The sequence below is a fragment of the Strongyloides ratti genome, scaffold srae_chrx_scaffold0000005 (assembly GCF_001040885.1).
Source record: "Strongyloides ratti genome assembly S_ratti_ED321, scaffold srae_chrx_scaffold0000005".
In the NCBI taxonomy this organism is placed as follows: domain Eukaryota; kingdom Metazoa; phylum Nematoda; class Chromadorea; order Rhabditida; family Strongyloididae; genus Strongyloides; species Strongyloides ratti.
The window spans coordinates 321533-348449 of NW_020171513.1; the positions used below are offsets into that span (position 1 = coordinate 321533).

The 26917-nt window shown below is 18.5% G+C and overlaps 8 protein-coding genes across 8 annotated transcripts; 4 read left to right on the plus strand and 4 right to left on the minus strand.

Annotated features, from left to right (window-relative positions):
* Positions 1-2914: 2914 nt before the first annotated feature.
* SRAE_X000225000 (Hypothetical protein) lies at positions 2915-3292 on the minus strand (the record flags this gene model as incomplete). The annotated part of the gene is made up of 1 exon (XM_024645438.1): positions 2915-3292. The coding sequence occupies one exon, from the start codon at positions 3290-3292 to the stop codon at positions 2915-2917; it is 378 nt and encodes a 125-aa protein (XP_024499721.1).
* A 2229-nt stretch (positions 3293-5521) lies between these two features.
* SRAE_X000225100 (Hypothetical protein) lies at positions 5522-6595 on the plus strand (the record flags this gene model as incomplete). The annotated part of the gene is made up of 2 exons (XM_024645439.1): positions 5522-5850; positions 5896-6595. The coding sequence occupies 2 exons, from the start codon at positions 5522-5524 to the stop codon at positions 6593-6595; spliced, it is 1029 nt and encodes a 342-aa protein (XP_024499722.1).
* A 2029-nt stretch (positions 6596-8624) lies between these two features.
* SRAE_X000225200 (Hypothetical protein) lies at positions 8625-9100 on the plus strand (the record flags this gene model as incomplete). The annotated part of the gene is made up of 2 exons (XM_024645440.1): positions 8625-8692; positions 8839-9100. The coding sequence occupies 2 exons, from the start codon at positions 8625-8627 to the stop codon at positions 9098-9100; spliced, it is 330 nt and encodes a 109-aa protein (XP_024499723.1).
* A 760-nt stretch (positions 9101-9860) lies between these two features.
* SRAE_X000225300 (Hypothetical protein) lies at positions 9861-10383 on the minus strand (the record flags this gene model as incomplete). The annotated part of the gene is made up of 3 exons (XM_024645442.1): positions 9861-9920; positions 9970-10044; positions 10105-10383. The coding sequence occupies 3 exons, from the start codon at positions 10381-10383 to the stop codon at positions 9861-9863; spliced, it is 414 nt and encodes a 137-aa protein (XP_024499724.1).
* A 1163-nt stretch (positions 10384-11546) lies between these two features.
* Positions 11547-12051, minus strand: SRAE_X000225400 (Hypothetical protein; the record flags this gene model as incomplete). The annotated part of the gene is made up of 3 exons (XM_024645443.1): positions 11547-11587; positions 11628-11727; positions 11770-12051. 3 exons carry the CDS (start codon positions 12049-12051, stop codon positions 11547-11549), a joined length of 423 nt encoding a protein of 140 aa, XP_024499725.1.
* Positions 12052-13664: 1613 nt separating this feature from the next.
* Positions 13665-14167, minus strand: SRAE_X000225500 (Hypothetical protein; the record flags this gene model as incomplete). Its single annotated transcript, XM_024645444.1, has 3 exons — positions 13665-13690; positions 13744-13849; positions 13889-14167. The coding sequence occupies 3 exons, from the start codon at positions 14165-14167 to the stop codon at positions 13665-13667; spliced, it is 411 nt and encodes a 136-aa protein (XP_024499726.1).
* A 1243-nt stretch (positions 14168-15410) lies between these two features.
* SRAE_X000225600 (Transposase, ISXO2-like domain-containing protein) lies at positions 15411-16283 on the plus strand (the record flags this gene model as incomplete). The annotated part of the gene is made up of 1 exon (XM_024645445.1): positions 15411-16283. One exon carries the CDS (start codon positions 15411-15413, stop codon positions 16281-16283), a length of 873 nt encoding a protein of 290 aa, XP_024499727.1.
* A 4989-nt stretch (positions 16284-21272) lies between these two features.
* Positions 21273-21755, plus strand: SRAE_X000225700 (Hypothetical protein; the record flags this gene model as incomplete). Its single annotated transcript, XM_024645446.1, has 1 exon — positions 21273-21755. One exon carries the CDS (start codon positions 21273-21275, stop codon positions 21753-21755), a length of 483 nt encoding a protein of 160 aa, XP_024499728.1.
* Between the last annotated feature and the right edge of the window lie 5162 nt (positions 21756-26917).

The following is a 26917-nucleotide window of genomic DNA, read 5'->3' on the forward strand; positions in this document are numbered from 1 at the left end:
GTAGAGAAGATACAGATAAATCAAACAAAATGCTTAATATTGTAAAATCTTTTCAAGTCATTTAATAATATCAAATAAAAGTGTTGTATATATAAAATTACTCATTTGACATAGGTAAACTTGATAAATAAAATTTTAATGAATAAATAAAAAAAATTGATAATTTAGTGTATTTTCATTATTATTTTTAAGTTATTTTATAAAAAAAATTCAGACTAATCGAGTATAAGAAATGTCATTATATTATTTTTTGTAATTGTTTAACAAAATCAGCCTAAATAGCAGCATACATAAAATAGCTCATTTCATATGAGACAACCTAATATATCTTATTTTTATAAATTTTTTTGATAAATTAAGTTTTACTTTTAACTTCTAATTTACATTTATAAAATTGTATTGATTGTAACAATAAAAAATCAAATTATTTAAATTTACATATTTTTTATAATAACATTATAAAATGAAATTTCTAGATTATATCACATCTAATGTTTAATTAATTTTTAACATTATATTACACCAATTTTTTCTTTTTGATAACAAAAAAGTTGTTTTATAATAATAAATTATTTTTATGTAAACTTAAATACATTTCAATTTGTCTAAAAAAAATAAAATTAACATATGTAACTAGTACTCCTTCTTCTAACATTTTTTTTTACAATAATATTGAAAGGAAATATATTAAAAATAAATAAAGATTTTAAATTAATAATTATAAATAGTTAATATATTTTCTTTATAAATGTTACTAACCTGCAATTTGAAAAATATACTTATGTTACATACATTTATATAAATAACAATTTATCTATTAACCTTTATACATTATATATTTATATATTTAAAAGTAAGAAGAATAATTCTTAGTGTTATTTTAATAATTATAATTTAATTAAAATAAAATATTTAAATTGTCTTTTTTTGATAAAATTTTCCAAGTATTTTATAATCTTGAAATTATAATATAAAGTATATTTTATCATTTTTTAAAAATATAACACTTTAACAAAAGTTAATAAAATAAAATTTAAAAATAATGCATATATTTGGCAAATTATAAAATTTATTTAATGCTAATATTTTTAAAAAGTATTTATCAGTTTAATTATGTAAATTAAATAACAAGCATATTTATTATTTTAACAAACTAAAGTAATTTAAATACTTTATATTTTATATATTTCTTAATGTACTTTATTCTTGTGAATCAACCACTTTTAATTTTAATAGGGATTAATAACATTCATGAATATATAAAGGTTATAATTTTATAAATATTATCTATTTTACTTATTTTTATTTTTTTAAGATGTCTTATTATGATTTACCAACATATATATTTTAGATGTTTCTAGAAACTAAAACTTATCGAATTATACTTTTTTTATTATTGTAATTAAAAATAATATAATTTTAAAGGTAGCGTTTAATATAGTTATTTGATAAAATAATGAAATTTGTTGAATATAAAAGAAATTTTATATAAAAAGACTTTTGGTGTAGATTCAAGTAATAAAGTTAAGTCAGAAACCCAAATAAAATCATTATTTACTTTTGATCTAAAAAATTAATAACTAAATAATTTAAAGTTAACAAGAGTAATATTAAATTATATTTCAATGTTAAAATATATTATTAAATGTCAAAGTTTTTTTATAAAAAATAAAAATATTTATATATATTTAAAAAAAAGTATAAAAATATTATATTAACAAGTTAAATTTATTTTTTAAAAAATAAAATTTTAATATCAATATTACTATATTCTAAGCATTTATTTAAATATGTATATATTTAAAAATGTCATAATTATCATTGCATTCATATTTTGGAATTTAATCTATGTAAATAAAAAATTCCATTGTTTTCAACTAGGTTATTAAATAATAATTTACAATCATACAAAAAAAGTTTTTTCTTGTCACTTATAAAACATGTAAAGAAATAAAAACCAGGAATCATATTAACATCAGGAGCATTAAAGTTATCGAGTTATTTTTTTAATCTACATTGTTTTTTTTTCTTTAATGTATCATAAATCATTATAATAAATAACCAATTTACAATAATTTAGATATAAAATATTTTAAAATAAACATAGAATTTTAGAATATATTATTAAAAAGCTCTTACGATATTTAGTTATAGTAAAAACTTTTTATTAATGGTATTTCTATTAATTTTTGAAAGTTGTAAAAATCAAAAATAAATAAAATTGATAAAATTTTTAAAATACTCTGAAATAATTTAAAATAAATTTTTTACTTTTGTTAATTTATACATTATTTTTTGTTTTACAAAATTTATTCAGTTTTATAAAATAATATTATGTTTGAATATTAACGTAAATATACGTCAATTCAATATCGTAAAAAATATTATCAAGTGTTTTGTATGTAGTACAATTAAAAAAAGGATAAATTTATTTTAATTCAAATATATAAGCATATTTAATTTAAAACTTTATCACTTAAATTAAATATTTTTAAAATCATCTGTATTATAATAATTTTAGATTAGTTTTAATATTTTGTCTCAATTACTACCGCTTTTGTTACTTATTTTTATCATCTTAGAGTTGGAAATTATAGTATTTAAATTTAATTATTTTGATAGCTGTTATATTTTGTCCAATTTTTTTACAAAAATTATGATAATTAAGTAATATTATCAAATTAATAATTAAAAAACTGCAGCAAATAAAAATACTAAGGAAATAAATTTATTTTTTAAAAACAATAATCTCATAGTAATAAAAAATAGTAATTATTATATTACTTTATAAATTATAAATTGTAATTTTATTTTAAAATATTATTTGCTTAAAAAAAATAATGTTCAGTTGTTTAGTATGAAAACAGTTTTTTATATTTTGCTACAATATAAAAAAACTATATTACTTTTATAATTAAAGCAAAAATACGTCTCTTAATCTTGTTCCATTAGTGTAATTTATCATAATATAACGAAGTTCTCGAGTACATCCAGCCATTCGAGAACAATTTAAAGTTAGTGCGAAAAAATCTATTCTTCGTCTTTTTCTAACGATAAGACCATCTAATTCATCTCTTGATTGAGCTCTAGTAACTCGTGATACTGTAAATGTTTTATTTCTTCTAGTACCAAACATCGTTGCTCCTTCTGTAGCCCATCTCATAGCATTCGTACCACTTGCTCTAAGATTATACCATGGACTAATAACAATTATTTGTTCCAAAGTAACAACAAATAAAACAGTGAATAAAATACTTGCTGCAATAAAATATTTCATACTAAATCTTTTCATTCTTTTAAAAAATTAATTCATTTAAATACTTGTTTTTATTATTCTATAAATATTTGTTTTGATGAAATAAAAATTTAGAAATGTGAACATTTTGTTTGAAAAGATTTATTTTTTATTTAAATTTTAGTTCAAATTTGTTTTAAATTAGACATTTGATTTTTTATCTAAAAATATTGTTGAGCTTATGGCTTTTTATAATATTGTATTAAACATCATTAACGAATTTTTATTAATTTTTAATTAAAATATTTTGATTCAATCAAATAAGAGTATTAAGATAATTTTTAAAACTTCATTGCTTATATTATCCATTTGAGACTGTTTTAGCAGCATAAAATCTTTAGCCAACAAAATATTAAAAATTTTTTTTTAATATTATTCAAATAAAAATTAATGAAAATTTTATAAAATATTTGTTGAATATTTAAAAAAAATACCTGTTACTCATTTAACAAATTAAAAATTAATTTTTTTAATGCAATAACTAAATCAAAAATATTTTTTTATTCAACTTATATATATAATTTGAATGAAGATAAAATAAAAAGTATAAAATAAAAAATAAAAAATTGATTCAAAGAATAGTTTATTAATAAAACAGTTTTGTAAATATTGAGTTCGTATGGCGAAAGTTGATTGAAGCAATAAAATGATTAACACTTTTTAATATTTGACATAACAATTTGTAACTTTTCCATAATAATTTTTATATAATTTTATGTGACATTATAACCAAAAAAATTTTATTTTCAATGATTTCTATATATATTTATGGAACAAAAAAAAACCATTTATTTATCTTTTTGAATATTGCTAATTTTGAATACAATAATTTAATAAAAATTTTAACTCATTGTATTATTAAAAAAATTAATATTTGTCAACAAAATGTAAATTAATATTTCAATAAAAAAAACAGTTGTGTCTTTTTTTATAATAACAAATAAAAATTAATTTAGTATGCTATATTTTTTTGTTAAATTAACAAAAGTATTTGAAAAGTGGATATAAATTTTATAACTAAATTTTTTTTTATATGATAATTTTTATAAATTAAACAAATCCAGAAATATATTATACTTGACATAAAAATTATAACTCTATGTACTAATATATTAAATGATAGTTTTTTTATTTAAAACAATATATGTTCATTATTTTTACTATCAATTTCAAAATTAATAATTTGAAAATAAATATCTGTTTATGTATATAAATTTAAAATTAGTTATATTTATGTGTAAATATTTTAAAATTCATATATATAAAAAAATGAATTAAATTAAAAATAATTATTGTTGAATTTATTTTCTAAAATAATACAAAAAAGTAAATTGTAAAATTATTTTAAAAGTGCATGCTTTTAAAAATCTATAAACAACATTGATTACTTTAAAAGTTTTAAATATAAGAAAAAATAATATATAAGAAAAGTAAGAATAATAACAACTTGAAATTTTTAATAATAAAACATTTTTAATGACAATAGATTAATATATAAATACAAAATACTTTTTTATCAAAAATGTATCTTATATTTTTTTTTCATGAAATAAAAAAAGCAAAATTTCTTTACATCAAAAAATGATTAAACATAAAATATTTGAGCATATTATATATCCAAATTACAAAAAAAATAATATATTCTTTCTACTTAAAAAATTCAAAAAACATAAGCATATTCATTTTGTTTTAATTTGCATTATAAATAATATAAAATTTTAGATAAAAATAAAGTTTATTTGAAATTAAAAAATTTTAGTAATTTATAAAATAAGAAAAAACATTATAATTATATTATTTAATGTTATAAATATCTTTTTTTTTATTCATTGCAAACAGTCAAATAATATTTCCACAATTTTTCTTCTAGCATATTTAAAAACATCTGTAATACTTCTTCCCTTAGATAATTTCCTTAAACTTTATTTTCTACAGTTTAGCTTTTTTTTTACTTGTTCATAGACAAAATTGTACTGTTATTTGTTTATTACTAAAGCATTTTAATTTATAATAAAAAGTAATAAACAAAACATATATATAAGTAAGTTTTTTTTATTATACCCTACAGAAAGTATTTGACTACAATGTGAAAGAAAAACATTTGATGCTAAACCTGAAAGTTATTAAAATAAAATAACATAGAAATATTAGATGGCATATACAAACAATTGATCATTTTATATATTATAAAATAAAATGTTCTTTTAACTATTAATTTAATTGAAAATGATTGATACAATGAGTACTATTTATTCACCAGTTTCATCATATAATTTATCTATACGTAATTCTAATTCTCCAGAATCTATCAATCAATTACCTACAGAAATAGATTCACCAAACAACAGTAGTTATTCTTCTACTTTTAACAATTTTGTTTCTAATACAAATGATCAAAATAATTTATCAACATATAAAAATGAAAAAAAATCAAAGTTAGCAAGAAATGTTGATAGGTGGAAAGGAAGAAATGAAGCTAACAAACAAAAATATAAAAACTCATTATTTTTTAATGTTAGTGAAAGTAGAAAAAATGTAGAAAATGTTACAAAATCGTAAGTTAATTATTTATAACAATAGAGTTTTTTGTTATTATTTAGAATTATTGAAGAAATAAGAAAAAAAGAAGAAGAAGAAAATGTTTCAAATACTATACAAGAAAAAAACAATTCTTTTGTTAATGAAAATGTTAATTTCAATGGGAAACATTATGTTCAAAATCATTATAATAGACAAATGCCATATAAAAATAATGATATTACAATAAATATGAATAATTTAGCAAATGACCAACAAAATTATCAAAATTCTAATGCTTATATTGAATTTGAAAAATATGCAGAACAAAATTATAAATCAATGTTAAATTTCAATCAACATGTTTATCAAAATCATATCAATAATATACCAATGCTAAACTTGCCACCAATATCAATAAATAACAACCCAAATCAAACTCCAAATTTTTCAAAGAATCAAAGTTTTGATAATAATCAACAAAATTATAATTCATCAAGTAACATATATAGAAAGACAGAGACAAAGATATCAAATAAAAATATGATACATGGACAATTTGAAACTAATCGACATAATAATTACAATAACATAAACAATACCCACCAAATGGAAAATTATGATAATCCATTTATAACTTTTCAAGCAAATCAAAACATGTTTCATTCACAAAATTTTACTGGTTCAAATTCTTTGCAATCAAGATTTCAAGCATATGTTAATAATCAACAAATTGGAACATCTATAAATTTTTTAAACAACCAAAACAATTATTGTGGATAAAATATTCTTTTTTTAAAAACGCAAAATTAAACTAATTTATAAAAAAGATATTTTAGTATTAAATGATTTTGTATACATTTGTGAGCTTTTATTACATATGTTTTTTTTTTAAGTTTTGATAATAAAATTATTAAAAGCAAAAATTAAAATTTTTAGTATTTTTACAAAATTATTTTTAAAAATATTATGAGTTATATGTTTATTCTTTATAAAGCATCATTATTTAAAATAATTTTTTAGACAATAATATTAAAAAAATAAATATGACTGTACTCTTATCATTAGAGTAATTTTATATCTTTACATTTTAACAACTTTAAAAAGTTGTAAAAAATTTTTTGATCCTGTTTATATAAGAGAATGCATAGGGTACTTTTCCGTTAGTTCTCCACCTTTTTCAAAAAGCCAATAACTCCCATCAAAATTGTCTTTTTTTATAAAATTTTGAAAGGTGAGATCTTTTGATAAGCAGTTTGTGCATCTGTAGATGCAGTTTTGAATGCTAATGTGGTCGAGGAATCTAAGATAGAGATTGTGTAGACAGCTGTTAAAATCTTTGCTGAGCATGTCTAAGAATGCTCTTTGGACCATTTCGACTATTTCATTATCGTCCTCGTTCTTTGGTCTGCTTTACAATTCCCCTTTGTGAATTAAAAAAAACTTTATTTTCACTTAAAAATTCATAAAAAAAAAATGTATGTCCCTTAACATAGACTCAAATTCCTTTTTTTTATTTTTTTTCCGCCACGTGAATTTGTACATGTGGCTTTCTAATATGCTCTTCCGTGTTTCCCTGCAAATGCTTTCAAAACACTATTGCTGAGCTATTTTCAGCGATATTTCATGTCCATTCTTGCATCATTTTTCTTTTGAAATTAAATTAAAATTTGAAGAAATTCTATAACTTTTTTTTTTCCTCATCAGATACAACTTCAATGAGCTTTTTTATATTCATTATTCTTTAAAAAATAAAATTATTATTGTTTAAAAACTACTATTTGTTAAAAAAAATCATTATTTTTGTATTCAAAATTATTTAATAAAAATCAATTTTTAATTACCTCTTTTTTTCCTTTCTTTTAATTATTTTTGCCAAAAAAAGCAAATTTTATTATTTACAAAATTATTTATTTAAATTAACTATCAATTACTTTTTTTTTCTTATTTTTAATTATAGAACCTTTAAAGTATTTTTTTTCAATAACACTTTTCAAAATTATAAATTATGATTTTTGGTATATATATAAATTAAGTTCAAAGATAAAAGAATATATGTTTTGAAATTGATTTTTTTTTACTAAACGTAAAAATAAATTCATGTTGTTGTACCTAATACCAAATACTATTTTTTTAAACTTTTTTTAAAATACATATATATATATTTTTTTGTATTATTAATTTTTTACACAATTTGTTCTACGTGATATTTAAAAAATGATAAACTTAATTATATTTTTGCTAGTTATTGGACAGACTTGGATTAGAGGAATGTCTGATTCCAACAAGAACTAAATAAAAATATTTAAAATTAATTAATTTTTAATTCTTACTCTTATCTTATTAGTGTTTAGTGAGAATAAACGTTATAACTATTGTAGTTTATCTTGCAATTTTCTATTCTTTTTGTTATCATAATTTCATTTTTTTTTGTTATTTTATATTTTTAATATTTTATTTTTCAAACATTTTTTTAAAATTCCAAGAGTTACAAGAAGTAGTGCTCCTTCTATGACAAATAATGAAATTATTATTGCTAAATATGAAAAATTATGTTTTTCAAATGCGGTGACTAATGAAGCATTTGTACGGCCGGACCTATATAAAATTGTTGAAGAAAATGAAGGTAAAAAAATTAATTTTTTTTATTAATATTTTTTTTAGAATTTGATATAAATTATATTAAAGAAGATACATGTAATGCTCTTGTACTTTTTAAATGTTCTTAAAAAAATTAGGTATCCAGTGCAGCAAAGAAAATTTTTCAAATATTCAAATAATTGAAGATAATTGTGCTGGGTTAACTAAATGCATGGTTGCTTATGATGGAAAGCCATTTACCAAAGAACTTCTTCTGTCGGATAATATTGTTAATATGAAGTTGGAGCATAGTAGAAGAAAGCATGTTTACAATGTACTTTCCATTTGCTATGCATTTATAAATTTATCAACAAAATTTCAGTCACCAAAATTTACTACTGAATTTGATTTAGCAATCTTCAATTGGCTTGATATTTTTAAGATAGCTTAATTAATTTTGCTGGTGATAACACACAAATTGGAGAACAATTAGTTATTCCATTTACATGGAATTATCTTACAGTATCTGCAAAAGGATCATACACCGACTTTCAAATTGGTTTTGGTGGCTCCTGTATCTGGATCAGCATAATTTTTGGAAAGAAAACACGTTGGCTCATACCACCAACTGATTATAATATTAGTGTTTATGAATTATATTTAAAAGATTCATCGGTTCAATTTGATTATATGCTCACCATTTTTTAATTTCATGTAATTTAATGATAATAAAAATTTTTTTTGCATATAAATTAACATATTGGTAATTGATAATGATATAAAGGAGTTAAAAAAAAATTTTTTTTTACTGATAAAAACGTAAATTAACTAATTTTTTGCATAAATAACCAAAAAAGCAAGGGAAACAAGTGGTATTTGATATTAGATTCATTTTTTTATCCATTTCTTTCATTTTATTGAAAAAATTTAGAAGTATTTATTTTTTAAAAAATTTTTTATTTTCATTAATTTTTGAATAAATTACATGAAATTAAAAAAAGGTGGGCATATAATCAAATAGAACCAAATTTTTTTTATCCGTCTTGCAGAAAAATAGATGGAAAATCTGATAGACCTATTTATTTTTTTTTTTAAATATTTTTAAAATACATTTCAATCACTTAAAGTTGAAAGAGGGTATAACAGAGATGGGTTCTTTTCTTCTGATATATGAAAAACAATTAAAAATAATAAAAAAAACAAAATTTCTTTATGAAAAAATCAATTATTAAAAGTATCAATTACATTGTAAAAAAAATTTATTTTAACTTACAATTTTAAAACATGTTTTAATTTTTAAATAATAAAAATGAATCATTTTTTGTAAAAAAAATGATATATTTAACACATAAGTAAGCTAGAATTAATTTTTAACTTTTTTTTGCTTATTTTATTTTAAAATTTTTATATTTAATTTGTTAAACAATTTTTTTTATTTAATTTAAAATTAACAGATTTATTTTTTATGTTAATTTTGTACTTTAAATACTATTTGAAACATATTTAATAATAAAATTTGATTGACCATCTAAAAATAAATACATATAATATTGTGTTATTAAATAAATTAAAATTACCCTATGTTTAAAAAAATGATTATAAATTTTTACTAATTTTAAATTGAACAATTGTTGGAAATGTATACTTTGCATTCAGTCTTTTACAAAGAAGAGCCTAAATATATTATCAAGTTAATTAAGTATTAAACTAACCACTTGTTCTTGAGTTAAACTAAATTTTAAAACTGAATTTAACATATATAAATATTTTATGTCTCTATAAGCTAATTTGATATACAAATTAAATAGCATACGTTCAACACTCTTTAGTGTTTTAAAAACATCATGTTGGTACGCTTTTTCTAGCGGACTTATATTCAAATAACAAGCAAAATTGTTAGTAACTCCAGTACACGTAGTGAAATGTCCCTTAGAAACAAATAATAAGCTAGTGAAAAAAAGAATAAAAAAATAAAATTTAATAATCTTCATTTAAAAATATATGATAATTACTTTCACATGATATAATTTTATATATAATCTATGTTCAAAATTTGTACTATTCAAATTTAACACAATTAAAAAAGTTAATTGTAAATATTCTTTTTAAAAAATTAAAAATCATTTTTAACATTATCTTCAACAAAAAAAAAGTATATTAAAAAACATTTTTATATATGTTATGCTACTTTTGAACTATTTTTATAATAAAAAATAATTAATTTTAATATATAACTTAAAATAAATAATTTAGTGATAAATAAGTTTTATTTTATTGAAAAAAATTGTAAAGATGTAAATTAATATTTTAAAATATTAATGTTGGTGTAGACTTTAACTTTTATTGATATAAAATGATTTTGTGTAATTTTAATTAAAAGGTAAATTTTTTATTATCTTTTTTATTAAAAATGATTTTAAATATTTTATATTAATCTAACAAAAAAAAATTTTATCGTTTTAACAATAATTTATATTTATTTAAAAATTATTAGTATATATATATATTAATTCTTTCAGATTATTAGAAAAACTATCGTTACACCAGGACAAAATAGCATTAGAAAGCTGAATCAGGAAAGAAGAATATAAAGTAAGAAAAGTAAGAATTGGTAGTTAGTGTTGAATAATTGAATGATTTAAATTTTCCCACTTAAATAGCTTATTTAAATATATTTGTTATTATTATTATTTGTATTAATTTTTTTCGTAGTTCACATTAAACGTCGTTATTTTGTTTCTTCAAACTTTTTAAAAATAAAATATATAATTTGTTATTATACTTAAATATAACATTATTATTGTAATATTTGTTAGTAACTTTCTAAAGAAAAATTTATTTCTTTTATTCTTTTTTATATTGAAGCATTAAATAGAAAAATAAGTAAAAATACAATTTATTTTTACAAAGATAAGTTATTACAATTTGACAAATATTGTAACATTTTGTTATTTAAGCCAAACAAAAAATAATAATATTGAAATTATAAATAAAGATTTTTCAAAAACTTTAAAACTTGTAATAATCAAACTATTTATTTTTTTTTAACTACAAATACAAATTTATTACATTTGTGTTTGTTTTTTTGTTGTTTAAAATAATACCCAACTATAGCATTAGTTTAATCACTCTCACCATGACGTCTTCTCTTTCTTTATCCAAAAAATCTACGAAATCTTGATCCAAATGAATTTTCTAAAAATTAACTCTTTAAATTATTAAAAATCATTCTTACGATTCATACTATTTCGACGAATTGTTCCTGTATTACTTAGATATAAATGAAGATATGTAGGTTTTTTGTATCTTACTTTATAAGATTGACAAAAATAGCTCTAAATAAAAATTTGAAAATAATTAAAGAAAATACATCTTACAATAGTTCTTTGATCAAAGCGACGGGATATATAATGATTTATTCTATGGAGAGCGTTAGCATTACTTTGTAGTGCTTTACGCATTTGCATTATATTTGCATAATCACTTGGTAACAAAAGATAGTGGCATTTTTCAAAAAAATGATCTCTAACTGCGTTAATATAAATATTACAAGGTTTAATCATTCTAGCAACTCTTGGACAATTTGCAAAGAATCCATTTACTGTTAAAACTATAGAAAAAAATAAAAAATAAGAAATATTTAACAAATTCATATTCATTTTAAAACTATTAAATTATTTTTTTATTCTACTTTTATAACAAAAAAAATATAAGTTTTTTATATTCTATCACGTTTATTTTGAATACATAATATAAATATTTTAATTAAATATTTAAAAAAAATTCAAAAAGATAATTGCTTTTTAAAAACTAATTTTTGAGCTTAATTTTAGAATTGGTATTGTATTATAAACCTTTTGTAAATTTCCATGTCACTAAATAAATTACTTTTATTAGATCAAAAATTTAATTCTATTGTATTTATATATTTTTTCTTAATATTTTAAAAATTTTAAAGTGTTTAATATTATATAATTTTTTTAAATGTAAACAATTTAAAAACGTTTATGCTTTCAAAGAGATTAATTATATTAAAAATGTTTTTTTAAGACAAGTAAGAATATTTACATACGTATATATAACATATTAATATCATAAATTTAGTATTTAAAAGTTTGTACAATTTTATTGGGGTTATTTTAGTCAATCCAGAAAAATGTAAGCCATCATTTATATAAACGTAATTTAAATAACATTTTTTGGTGGCTGCAATTTTATATTTGTATAGAATTTTTTTTTTAAAGATTTCATTTTCCACTTATCATTACCTTGCAAAAAAAAATATCTTAGCATTAAATCTTAAAAACTTAAATTTTACTTACAGAGACAAATGTAATTTTAAGTATTTGCTTTTTGTAAGCTTCTAATGACGTCAATAGCTTTCATCCTGGTTAAGAGATCATGTAGCGGTAGTAGACTTACCAATTTAGTATAATAATAATTCAATTTTATTAAACATAAGAAAATCATACAATATACATAATAAATGTTAGTTAATATAATTATGCTATTCTTGGTATATTAAATGATATCTTCATATGTTCTTAAGAATCAGGAGTAAGACTAACTCGTTTTACTTATTCTTTTTCTTATATACTGCTGTCTTCTATACTGTCTCTTCTATCCGCCTTCCTCCATATAATGTCATTGTTTTAATGGCATTACAAGCCTCATATTATTTTTTTAATTCTTAAAATTTTTTAATAATAACTTTATTGAAAAGTGTAAGATTAAGGCTTTCATTGATAATAGTACAAACACTTTTAAATTTAAAAAAAATTTCTTGTTAATTTCTTTATTTTACGGTAAAATTTTTTTTTTTACTTCTATTTATGATAAATTTTTTAAACTTTAAAATTATCGTAAATTTAAAAAAGAACTTTGTAACTTCCAATTTTTATAACTATATTTCAACACCAACTTTAAACTTTATTCCATTTTAGTTTAATTTTAACAGAATAAATATGTGTTAAAACACAGAACTAATTAACTTACATAAAAAAATATATTAAAAGTCAGCATTAAAATAAATAAAATTTGTTAAAAAAAAATAATATTTTAAAAATTTTTAATTAAAAACTATATTTGGATAAATTTAACAATAATCTTATAAATCTTATTTAAAAAAATAATCAAATAAATTTAAACAAAGTTTTTATAAATTTTTTTTGCTTGTTAATTAACTTTGTTTGAAAATCTTAATTTAACTTTTGTTAAATTGACAATTTTTCGTTTTTATAGTAATTTTTAAATCTTAAAAATTTTTTGTTTACTAGCCAAAGCGATTACTTAAAGTTCCTAAAAAAAATATTGAAAATAGATAAAAAGTTAAATTTAAAAAAAATTATTACTTTTTAAAGGTGAACTGAATAGATCTTTAATCATATCACTATTTGTATAAAATTGAATATATGTTGGAGTTACATAACGATAATTTAATCGTTGACAAAGATTTTTCTAGATTAATTATTATGAAAAATTAAGTATTTTACTAACCACATGTACTTGTTGTATAGAATATTTTAGAATTGTATTTAGTGGAAACAAATATCTTGGGTGTCTTTTAGAAAATCTAATATATGAGTTAAAAAATATTTGTTCGACACTATTAAGCAACTTAAAAACTACTTTTTGAAAAGCAGTTTCATATGGAGTTAATTCAACTACACATGGTGATTGTAAATTTCCTCGTAAGCAATAAAATTTAACTCCCAATAAAGTTAATGGTGTACTAGCAAAAAAAAATAAAAAAAAGTTTAAATTAATACATTTCATAGTAAAATTATATGATAATAATTTTAAATTAAAAAAATGAATTTATACAAAATTTAAGTTGAATGATAGTCGCATTATTGAAATTTACTACAAATCAATTATTTAATTGCAAATATTTCCAAAAAGAATTAAAAATCAAATTTATATATTAGTAAAGTTTATTTTTATTAAAAACTTTACTCTATTAAAAAGCTTTAACTTTATGCAAGAAAAAGTTTATAATAAAAATGACTTATATTAAATTTGTTCTATTACAATAAAAAAGCAGTTTAATAAAAAATGTATAATTAATATTTTTTTTTGTTAAAATTATTTTGAATTAACTTTTTATTATTTAGTATAATCTTACATTTATTTAATTTTTTGAGTCAAAATTAATATTCAAATAAAATTTAACAATAGTTAATGTATTTGTGTTTTAAAAAACTATGTTAACACAAATATCAATGTTATAAAGTTATGTGTAATTAATAAAATATAAAGTATAAAAAATGAGAAGACATGTTAAAATTTGCAATTACATGTTGATATTAAATAATTAATTACGTTATAGCTTGGAATATTCAAATGTTGAAAAATGAGATAATTGTATTTAGAAAAATTTTTTAAATTATATTTTTTATACAAAATAAAATTAGAAACACTAATTCTTTTCATTTAACATGTATGTATTTAATTAGTATATTCAATATTTTTTAAAATTTATATAATAAGTAGTTTTTCAATTTTTAAAAATATTGGAAAAAAGTTTTTGTGTTTGTAAGAAATAATCTACTACTAAGGTATAAATAAATGTTACAATCAAAATGATGTACCATAATATTTTAACAATAAAAAAAGATTTTTTTTTTTATATTTAAAATAAGGATAAATAAAAAAAAATAAGATGTTAGCTTTTTATATAAATGCTATCTTGTGATTTTAACAAACGAATAATAAAATTATTGGTACTATTTAAGTTTATGCCCACCATTTTTTAATTTAATATAATCTATTGATAATAAAATATTTTTTTGCATATAATTTAATAAATTGGTAATTGATAATGATATAAAGAAGTTAAAAAAAAAAATTTTTTTTTTTACTGATAAAAACGTAAATTAACACATTTTTTGCATAAATAACCAAAAAAGCAAGGGAAACAAGAGGTATTTGATAATAGATTCATTTTTTTATCAATTTTTATAATTTTTTTGGATAAAATTAATTAATTTTTTTTATTTTTTTTAGCAAATTAATAAAAATGAATTCTTTCCAACTTGATGCATCCATCCCAGATGAAACTGCCGCTGTTAAATTTCTTCAAAAGCGTGGTTTAGTTCCTGAAACAAAGGAATGCGAAAATGGCCATGAAATGAAGCTATCTTTTGGCGCAGTGATTAGATGGAGATGCAACCTTAGAAGCTGCAGAAAACAGGTGGGAGTGCGGGTCGGAACATGGTTTCAGGGGACCAAAATGCCATTAAAAACGGCAATTATGTTTATCTATTTTTGGGCAAATAAGGAATCGTCCGGAGAAAGAATGAAAAGGGAATTGGACGTGTCTCCAGTTACTACAGTGGACTGGAACAGTCTTCTCAGGGAAGTGTGCCTTTTTATGGAGAAAAAGGACGAAAGTAAGATAGGAGGAAAGGGATTAACTGTGGAGGTTGATGAAACCCTCTTTGCGCGGAGGAAGAATCATGCCGGAAGAATGCTAGGGCAGCAGAGGTGTTTCGGAGGGGTTTGCAGGGAGACCAAGGAGTGTTTCGTGGAGCCTGTGGCGGATCAGACTTCAGAAACGTTAATGGAAGTGCTGAAGAGAAGGGTGGCTCCAGAAACGCTAATAATCTCAGATATGTGGAGGGGATACTCCCAAGTAAGTGCTTCTGGGTATGAGCACTTAAAAGTGAACCATAAATATAATTTTGTGGATCCACTGACGAATGCTCATACCCAGAACATTGAAAGGGTCTGGAGATCCGTGAAGGAGAGGTCCAAGAAGCATAATGGGACGCACAGAAGCATGTTGGAGGGATACATGCATGAATTTACTTGGAGGAAGAAAAATAAAGATAATGAATTTGAGTCCATTTTAAGGGACATTATTATCTTTAATGAGTATTTAAATGAGTAATAAAGTTTTTTAATTTTAATTTTTTTTTTTTTATTTTTTTTTTTAATTTTTTTTTTTAATTTTATTGGAAACAATTAAGGGGATTCATTTTTTTAAAAATTTTTTAATTTAGTTAATTTTTGAATAAGTTATATGCAAATTAAAAAATGGTGGGCATAAACTTAAATAGTACCAAATTATTTATTAATGAAAACTAAGTAGAATTAAATAATAGTAATAATAATTATAGTATATATAATTGTATGGCTTTTTTTATAAACAATATTTTTATTAACTTATTTAGAAAAATAATGATATTAAAAATAGACACTGTAATTTTATAAAAAAATAATATGAGTTTGTTTTTTTTTGAATGAATAAATATAGGAAGGTAAAATGAAGAAAATAAATACTGTAATACTAGTTGTATCTTAAGTCGTTATACTACCAGTTTTACAAACATGGGGTGAAGAGATATTAGAATAAAAACTTCTACATGCATATACCATATAAACATTATCTCAAATTTGGTTACAAAAAATTTTAATAAATATATTTTAATTTTATTTATAATAAAAATGACTTTATCTAAACTTCAGTCTATTTGGTATATGATATAAAATGATGATTATTTGTGTATAAAAGAACAAAGAATAAGAAATTTCATTTATTATATTATATTATTATTTTATTTAAAAACATTTTATCATTCTATTATATTGTATTAGTAATAGTGTGTTAATTATAAGTTAAGACATCAAATAAATTTTATTTAATTGTTCAATTTTTATTATTTTGTTTTAATAAAAAAATATGCTTTTTAATAATAACTATTTTTAAATTTACTTTTAAATGAAAAAAATTAAAATAATTTTCTTTTTAAATTAGCTTACATAGTATTTTATATATACATAATGTTATAATAAAATATTATCATAGTTAAAAAATTATACAAAATGTTTATTAAATAAAATTTTTATATGTAAAAAAAGGTAAATAGCTATTTTGCCTATAATTGGATATAATGTTCATACAAATAGACATACATTCTTCAACTTCGTACATTTTTTTAATCAATACTATGATAGATAGAAGTGATAAAACTTAAAATATACTATACCAAAAAAATATTATTAATATAATTTTTGATAAGATTGCTTTTTCTATAAAAGGTAAAATTTTTAACATCTAGTTAAATTTAAAAAGATTTTTACATATAATTTTAATATAGTTAAACTTACTACAAAATAAATTTTAATTTAATAATAATGAATATAATTATTAAAAAATTTATTAACAATATTATGTTTTTTTTATAACAAAATTGTATCAATTAGGTGTGAAATTATCTTTTATACGAACTAATAAAGTATGATTATTTTTTACAATATGTTAACGTCTAAAACTTTTAAACTTAGCCATTTTATATATTTTTAAAATAAAATTGTAGTTTTTTTTTTCAATAAAAAATTTAGCCTTTTTTAAAAATTATCTTGAAAATTTTCAGATATACAAAATAGTTTAATTTCATTAGTACTTACGAATAGTACTTTATATTTTTAATTGTATTTATTAGATAATTTATCAATACTATAATTTTTGTTTTAGATAATAAGACAAATTTATGCATATTTTTAAAAATTATATATATATATAAGTTAATGTATGAAAAATTGTTCTTGAAAGTGCATTAATCAGTAAATTTTATACCATTTCTATTCAAAGCAACATATATATTCTGATTTTTTTTAATTTAAAAACTAATAAACAAATTTATTAACTAGTTATACATTCTACAAAAATGTGGCATAAAATTGAAATATTTAATATTTTAACGATTTTGTCACAAATAAAATTATTATATACTGAAATGATAAACTTTTTCATTCTTCTATCTAACTAAACAATAAAAAACAAATAATTTAATTAGCTTTTTCTAAAATAATATTAACTGCAAAAATAGGTAAGAGACAAATAAAGTAAAAAATAATTATTATGATTTAATAATTTATCTTTCTGAAGAAAAATTAATATTTATTTGCTTTTTTTTCTTTATATCCTTTCTTCTATTATTCTTAAATTTCGTGCATTACAATTTTTTTCAAAGTGATAAGTAAAAATGTAGTCAATGTAATGTTTGTCTCAAATTTATTATAGTAAATTTGATTCTTTTATCTATCATTTATTGCTTACAAAAATGAAAACTGAGTTAATCATGCATTTATATTGCTAGTAACAATGTTAAATTGTCCTCTCATTCCTTTTAACACTCTTTCTTCCACTATAAGTTAAGTATTTTTTTGATAGTATACTTAAAAAATTAAAATAACTGACATTTATACATCATTGAAATTTAAAGAATCAATTTTATTTGTATTAATTATTTTTACTAATTTAGTTAAAATTAATAAAATAAAAAACAATAATCAAATTGATTTATTTGTTTTCTATTTGATCCAGCATGGAATTGAAATTTTTTTATATATTTAAATATTTTTTTACATTAAAATAATCATACATAATTATAAAGTTATTTTTTCAATATGATATAAATTAAATTTTGTTATTTGTAACGTTCTATAAAATGGAATAAAAATCTGAAAATATAAACAATTATTTCTTATGATAAAAGCAATAAAACTTTTATTAACAATCTAAGTATCAATACATATAATTTTTAATTTGAAAATATAATTATTTTAATATTTACTAATAATATCAAAACCATTCATCTTCATGATTGTTTTAACATTATTATTATAATAAATATGTATAATTTAATATATATTTGATTTAACATATATGATGTATAATTAAAGTTTCATATAAACAATTTTATTAATGTTACAGAAAATATTGTTTATGTAGTAGAACGAAAAAATTATTTAAATAATTTACTATTTTTTTAATAAAAACAAATTTTAAAATAATTATTATATTTTGATAAATTTTGTAATATAATTTAATATTGTTTAGAAAGATACAAGTATACAATATAAAAAATAGTTAAAATAAATCAAAATATGAACTTTAGAATTTACATGTATAATAAGATATAAAATATATATAAATAAATAGAAAAAAAAATTTGTGATTTTTCAAAATTACTATAAAAAAATATAATAAGATTATTATTGTTTTTTTTAGTGCTAACTTTAAAAACTGCTTATAGTAATAAAAAATTTTAGAGTGTAAAAAGTATTAAATATAGTGATAATATTTAATATAAAAAAGAATAGACTTATAACTAAAAAGTCATTTCTTAGTTTAACATTTTTATAGATTTTATTTCATTGTATAAGTTATTAATTTTTTTTTTATAGGTTAATGTATCCAAAGGATATTTTAGTATTCTATCGTAATCACGAAAGAAAATACGTTAGATTAGATATTAATTTTAAATTTAAACTATTATATAACTTTACAACTGAAATACTTTATTATTATTATAATTGTTACTCGATTTAGTGTTGAATAAAAAATTTCTGATAAGTTTTGACTATAGAAGTATAACTATTACGAGAGATATAGTCTGGTAATATTTTTGGTCATACGTACGTCTTAAACTTATAAAACTTTACTTTATTTATAAATATTTATATATATATTTACAAAACACAAATTAAAATACGTTCTATAATATACATTACATACTAATTATATTTTAAAATATTTTCAACAACAACCACAAAAAATAATGAATTTTTATACAATAAACTACTGAAAATAAAAAACTAATAATTTCAGTACAAAAAAGCTAATAAAGATAAAATATATTAGGTCATTTGAAAAGTTTTGAGCCTAAGGCATTAGTCATTAAAAAATAAAACCATTATATAGCCTATCTTAAAGAGAAACTTCTTTTATCACTATAAAAAAAAACCTAACTGATAAGACAATTTTTTTATCAGTTATTGCCTATTAAAACCATTCGATTTTGAAATATTTCCTACCATGGACAATGCGCGTGCTCATACGTTTTTTAACTTTATTATCAAAAATCTCAAGTTTGGGCTACGAATTATTGCCACATCCACCCTATTCTCTAAATTTAGCTTTATCTGACTTTTATTTATTTTCTAGATTCGAAAAATTTTTAAGTGGAAGGCGATTTTCATCAATTTAAGAATTTCAAAAAACGTAGATGGCTATTTTGAAGGTCTTGAAAAAAATCACTTCAAAGAGGGTATAGAAGCCGTGGAATCTAGATGAAAAAAAAGCATTAAGCTTGAGGGGAATAACGTCGTATAATGATGGTATTCTTAGGGAAAAATATTAACTCCATCATAGTGAGGCTCAAAACTTTTCAAATGACCTAATAATTAAACAGGTTATATTTCATAAAATTCTACTTCTTTAATACTCTAAAAAATGATAACTTTTTATTCATAATTCTTTTCTCTTATATTTTTTTTCAATATTCGTAATTTAATTACATTATCTATTAATTTTTAATCAATATCAAAATTTATAGAAAAAAAAAGTTAAAAATGTTATTTAAAAATGGTAATATTTTATTTTAATATTTTAAGCTTAAAAATTAAATTTTACAATCAAATGATATGGTATAATTAAAAAAAATTCACAATAGTTTAAAATATAAATTTATAAAAAATAATTCATATATATTCACTAAAGTTTAAATCTACATTAATATTACTAAATAAACCTAATTTTTTAAACAAAAAATATAATAAAAAAATTAGAAAGTAAAAATAAAATACTTAATAAAAAACTATATTTGGATTTACAATACAGTATTAATATTTTTAAAATTTATGTTTAAATGAATAATTTTCTAATAAGTATTTAAATAAAACCCGAAAAAAGTTTTTTTGAGAAAAAATGTTTTTTATTATTAAAACAAATTTTGTTTTAATCAAAAAAATTATATTATTTGTTTAGACAATAAAAAAAAAATGATTAATAATCAAAGTAAATAATCTCAAAAGTATTAAAACGATGCAATCTTTAGATAAAATTGTCAAATATTCATATTAAATTTTAACTATGAATATTTTATCATTGTTTATAATAATTGTATTTTTTATTATATTAATATTTTCTAAGTCATTAGAATTAAATGACAAAACTTTAGTTAACCCATCGCTTTTTGAAAACGCTGAAGTACCAGTTATTTTAAATGATGAAAAAGATGAAAATACAATACAAAAAAGGCAAGCAGGACGTAGACGTCGAAGAAGACAAAGAAGACAAACAAACCGGCTTTTAACTGCTGTTGCTAACGTTAATGCCCAACTTGTTCAGTTACAGCAGCAATTGGTATCTCTCCAAAGTCAAATTTCACAAATGGCAACACCAGCACCAGCACCATCACCAGGACAAGGACCATCACCAGGAACAGGACCAGGTACAGGACAAGGACCATCACCAGGTACAGGACCAGGTACAGGACCAGGTACAGGACCAGATACAGGATCAGGACCAGGATCAGGACCAGCAGCAAGACCAGGAACAGGACAAACACGATAGCTTAAACAATCAATAGAATTATGAGTTTTTTTCATAAATATGAAAACAGTAGCATTAGTTATATGCCAGTGATTTAACTAAATAAAACAAATTTTAAGTTTTAAAAATTAAATTAATAGAATAAACTTTTTTTTATTTTTATATATTTAACAAAAAAAATGATAAAATTCATTTAGTTAAAATTTATTATGTAAAAATATTTTTTTTATTAGATAATTAAATACAAATCAAAAAAGTAAAATTATATTTAAAAATTTAATAAACAATGCTAAAATTCAGTTTTTCTTTTATATTCAATAAAGATCAATTATAAAAAAACAAAGCAGTTTATTCTCAATATTGTTTTTTGATGATTTATTAACAAAATAAATTGTTTTATTATATATATTCATTATTAAAACTTTTGCTTTTAATTCAAATTTCCTTAATAATATGTTTGACTAATAGAATATTTCATAAATGCATATTTTTTAAGCTTTTAAAATGTTAATTTATTTTGTAGTTTCTAAGAATTACATAATTTCCTTCACTTTTTTAATATTAATTTAGTATTTAACTATATTTTGAATGAGCGATTAGAAGATGATACTAAATGAATGGTATAACAAAGTGTAACTTACATTTTAAAATATTGTCAAAATTGAATAATATCATTTTTTAATTTTTAAAAAAAAGTTTTTAAAATTGAAAAAAATACTTTTATAAATTTAATATTATTATATATAGATATATAATAAGGGAACTAGAATAAGATAGATTTAACTTTGTAAAAATGTATTTTATAACCATAGCATGTTATTGTAAAAACACAGATACTTTCAATAAAGTATCGTTTATTTTTTTGAAAAAATATAATAAAAATATATTATTAACAATTTACTTTATTTTTTTTTAAACAAAGACATATTTATAATTTTTGTTTAAAAATGTAATATGAAGTAATATTATTCAGGTAGAAATAGAAACGCAAATAAAGTATTTTTTAACGATAATTAAAATAGAATTAAAATATAAACGTGTGTAATAATATATAAAATTATCGTAAAAAATTATTATTAAAATAATTGTAGTTATTCAAGATCAATATATTCATGCATTAAATGTTATCATAAATATTCTTTTATGTTTAGTCATAGTTTACATTAAAAATATTGAAAGAAAGTTTTTAAATTGTTTTTAAAAATTGACGATTTTTTATATTTTTATTAAAAAACTTTTGAAAATTTAATTTTCAAATTAGATACTTTAACACAGTTGTGTTTATTAAACATTTACAATATTTACAAAATGTGGTTTATCAAGTGATAATATTTTGAATTTAATAAAGTTTAAATATACATTGATAGTATTATAATAACTAAATTAAAAAAAATTAAAGAATGTTAATTTAAACCTAAAATATATATCTGTGAATATGATCAAAAAAATTGTTTCATACTTCCAACTTTAAAAAAATTTCTTAAGAGTAAAAAAATGATTTAATTTTTTTAAAATTTATATATTCATATAAATATTTAATCAAAAATTATCAACATATTATTTTTTTTAACATTGTAACTTAAACAAATTTTTGTGTAAATTTTGATATATGAGTAAAATAGTTAAAAAAACGTAAAATATATCAAAAAAAAATTTGGGATAATTTGATTTTCTCTATTTTGTGTATTATGCCATATTTGTATTATTTTTTGTTCTTGGGATATTTAAAAATGAATTTATCATTTTTAAAATTTTAAAAGTATTTTTTATTTTAAAACAATCATAAATTTCAAAAAGTAATTTTTACAATATAATACCAAAAAAAGTTTTTCATTTATTAATGTTTTTTTAGATAAAATAAAGTCAAAATCATATTGTTCGTTCATACGATATAAACTAACAAAAATCTACTTATACTTTAAATTGTTTTTTTAGTTCAGCATATACAATTATATGAAATAGTTATAAAAATAAATTTTGATAAGAATAATACAAATCCAAAAAAAATTTATTATAGTTATTATCATGTAACACAAATAAAAATAAAAATAAATTATTATGTAGTAAAATAATTTTTAACTAAGCAAACAAATATTTTTACTTTTATAAAAACAATTGGGTAAGTATCTAATGTGAAAAGGAAATCATTTTTAAAAAATGTTATAAAAAAAGATTTTTTAAAAAATAATTTATATAAATGTTTATATTTGCAACTTTATATCCCTTTTTTTAAATAAGACTTTAATAAATATTTCTGGTAATACTTTCTTCTTATTAAAATACGATAAGTATTTTAAAAGTCATTAAATTTTTTTGCAAAGAAAGAAAGTTTCAATAATTTTTTTCTATTATACAATGTTTCTTACGTAGTGTTTTTATTAATTATAAAATTATTATTTTTTTTATAACAAATTATTGATCAAAGTTTTTAATATTTAAAATTTATAATTTGATACATCCATATTTAAACAAAATTTTTATTTAAAACTCATTTTTTTTAAATTTACTTTAATTTAAATGCTTTTAACAAAAAAAGTTTACATTATTTTTTCTAATTTTACGCAATAATTTCTGATTAAAAAAAATATTTTTTAAAGTATTAAAACGAGACAATTTTCAGATAAAATTATTTGATATTTATAAGAAATTTTTAATTATGAAAACTTATAATTTGTTCTGTTTGCGTTTTTATTTTATTTATTTTTATATCTCCACAATTTTCTGATAATAATTTAACTGACACTTCAAATTTAAAAAATTACACCATAATACATAATTTCAAATGATGAAGATGACAAATATGTTATAGAAATAAATAAAAAGTAAACATGGTAGAAAACAAAGAAATAAAAAAATGCAATAAATGAATTCTATTTTTTAGAAAATAAATATACTACAATCGAATTAATATGACAATTATAATCTAATAAATAAAAAATATCATTATTAACAATTGTAACATAGTTATCAAAAACTTCATCATTAGTACCATAACAGCAACAAATTTAAAAATGCTTTTTTTAAACTGATATATTTTTAGAGAATATATTTTATTAATTATTTAAAAATGACAACAAAAACTTTTTAACATTTTTTTTGTTAAAAAAAAAACAAATTTTAAAAATTCTAAGTTTTTTTAAATAATATATCAAGAATTTAACAAAACTATAATTTTATAAAATACAAAAGTATGATATAACATGTTTTAGTAAATTTTATTTATAATATTATAAATAGTTTCTAACTCATAAAAAAATCTACTATTAATTTCTTCTATTCTAAATCACATTATCTTAAATTATCTAAACAATATTACAAAATACATAAAAAGGTTTGATTTAAAAGTTATTGTATTGTTGTATTTCAAAACATTAATTAATTTATATTTATTAACAACATTCTATGATAATATTTCTAACATAGAAATTATTTCTAGTATTAAGACAAAAATGTAAAAATCATGAATTGACATTTGGTAAGCATTTTAAAGTCTATTTACAAAAAAATTTTTTTAATCTTTTAATATTAGATGTTGAGGGAGAAGGACATCTTTTTGTGTATATAAAAAATACATTGCTTATAAAAAAAAGAAGCGCCTCATGAGAAGTGGTAATCGTTTTTTATCTTTTTAAATAAAAAATACATTATAAACCTTGTATTCATTGTTCTACTTATATTATAAGAGAAGAAATTTTATTATACGTTAGATTTTTTTAAAATACTTAAAATTTTAGTTAATAATATCTTCCAAAGTTTTAAATTACTATATGATTTTTATTAAATTTATAATAACATAAATATGAAAATTAATAAACTATTTTTTTTTACATGATAAAGAGTAAAAAAAACTAATATTTATTAATAAAAGTATAAAATTTTTACAATAAAGAATAATTTATAATATTTGGTTGAACAAACGTTAAAACACAACTTTGAAAATTATTAGTAATTTATAATTTGAACTTTTAAGTTTTAAAAATAAAAATAACTTTGCTTAAATATATTATGAAATATTAAATTTTTATATAAGCACATTAGAAAGTACAAATTGAAAGCTGTTTTAGATATTTTTTAGCATATCATAATCATTATTGAGATTATTCAAATTTTCTTTAAACTATTATTTAAATATAAAAAAAATATTTAGTTGTAAAATTTAATACTTCCTGAAAGTTTCTTTTACCAAAATATTTATTTTTCCATTTAGTAATATATATTGTAGAAAATTATTTTTAATAGCATAAATTCAGAATTTATATTATTTTAAAATAATAAGACATTTTTTTGAATAATATTTAATTTGATTTTGACAGTGTTATTAATAAAAGATATTAATTTTTTGTAGATGCAAACATTAATAGCAATACTTAATTTTTATGAAAAAAAAGTTAATTTAATTTACAAATTCAAAACATAAATGTAATTTAAAAAAAGATACTGGAAATTACAAAAAACAATCAAACATTATATTATAAAATATAATTTAAAATACTCATTATCAATTACTTTAAAAAATTGTTGTCAATAAATAATAACTGTGTAAATTAGGAATATATATTTTAATACAATAATTTAAAATTAGCAAAAATTTTATTTTCTAATTCATTTCTTACTACTTTCATTTTTTAATTATAAAAAAATTAATTTCAACAAAAAAAATGTTATATAAAATTACAAAAATTAATAGGATAATAAATTTTATTCTTTTATAAATATTTATCTAAAGCAAGAAATATATTTGTTTAAATGAATGATAAAAATAAATTTAGACATATTTTAATATTAAGTATTATAATTATTTCTATAATAATATATATTAGATATTTTAATGGTCAATAATAATGGACATTATACAACAAAATCACCAATATCATTTTTACTTTAAAGTATTGTAAAAAAAATTTTTATCAAAAGTTTTTTGAATGATAATAAAATTATTATAAAAAAGTACTATTGTTAAAAGTTTATCATCACAGATATAATAAATATACATAATTATTTTTAATAATAAATTATCTTTTTTAGTTTTTTAATATTTATAAAAAAAATAATAATAATTTTATATGTATATTAATCTATTATATTTTTTAAAAAAAAGATTTTAAGAAAAACTCTTTTTAATGATATAAAAAAACAATTATTTTCAATTCATTTTTATACAATATAGTTGATATGATATAAAA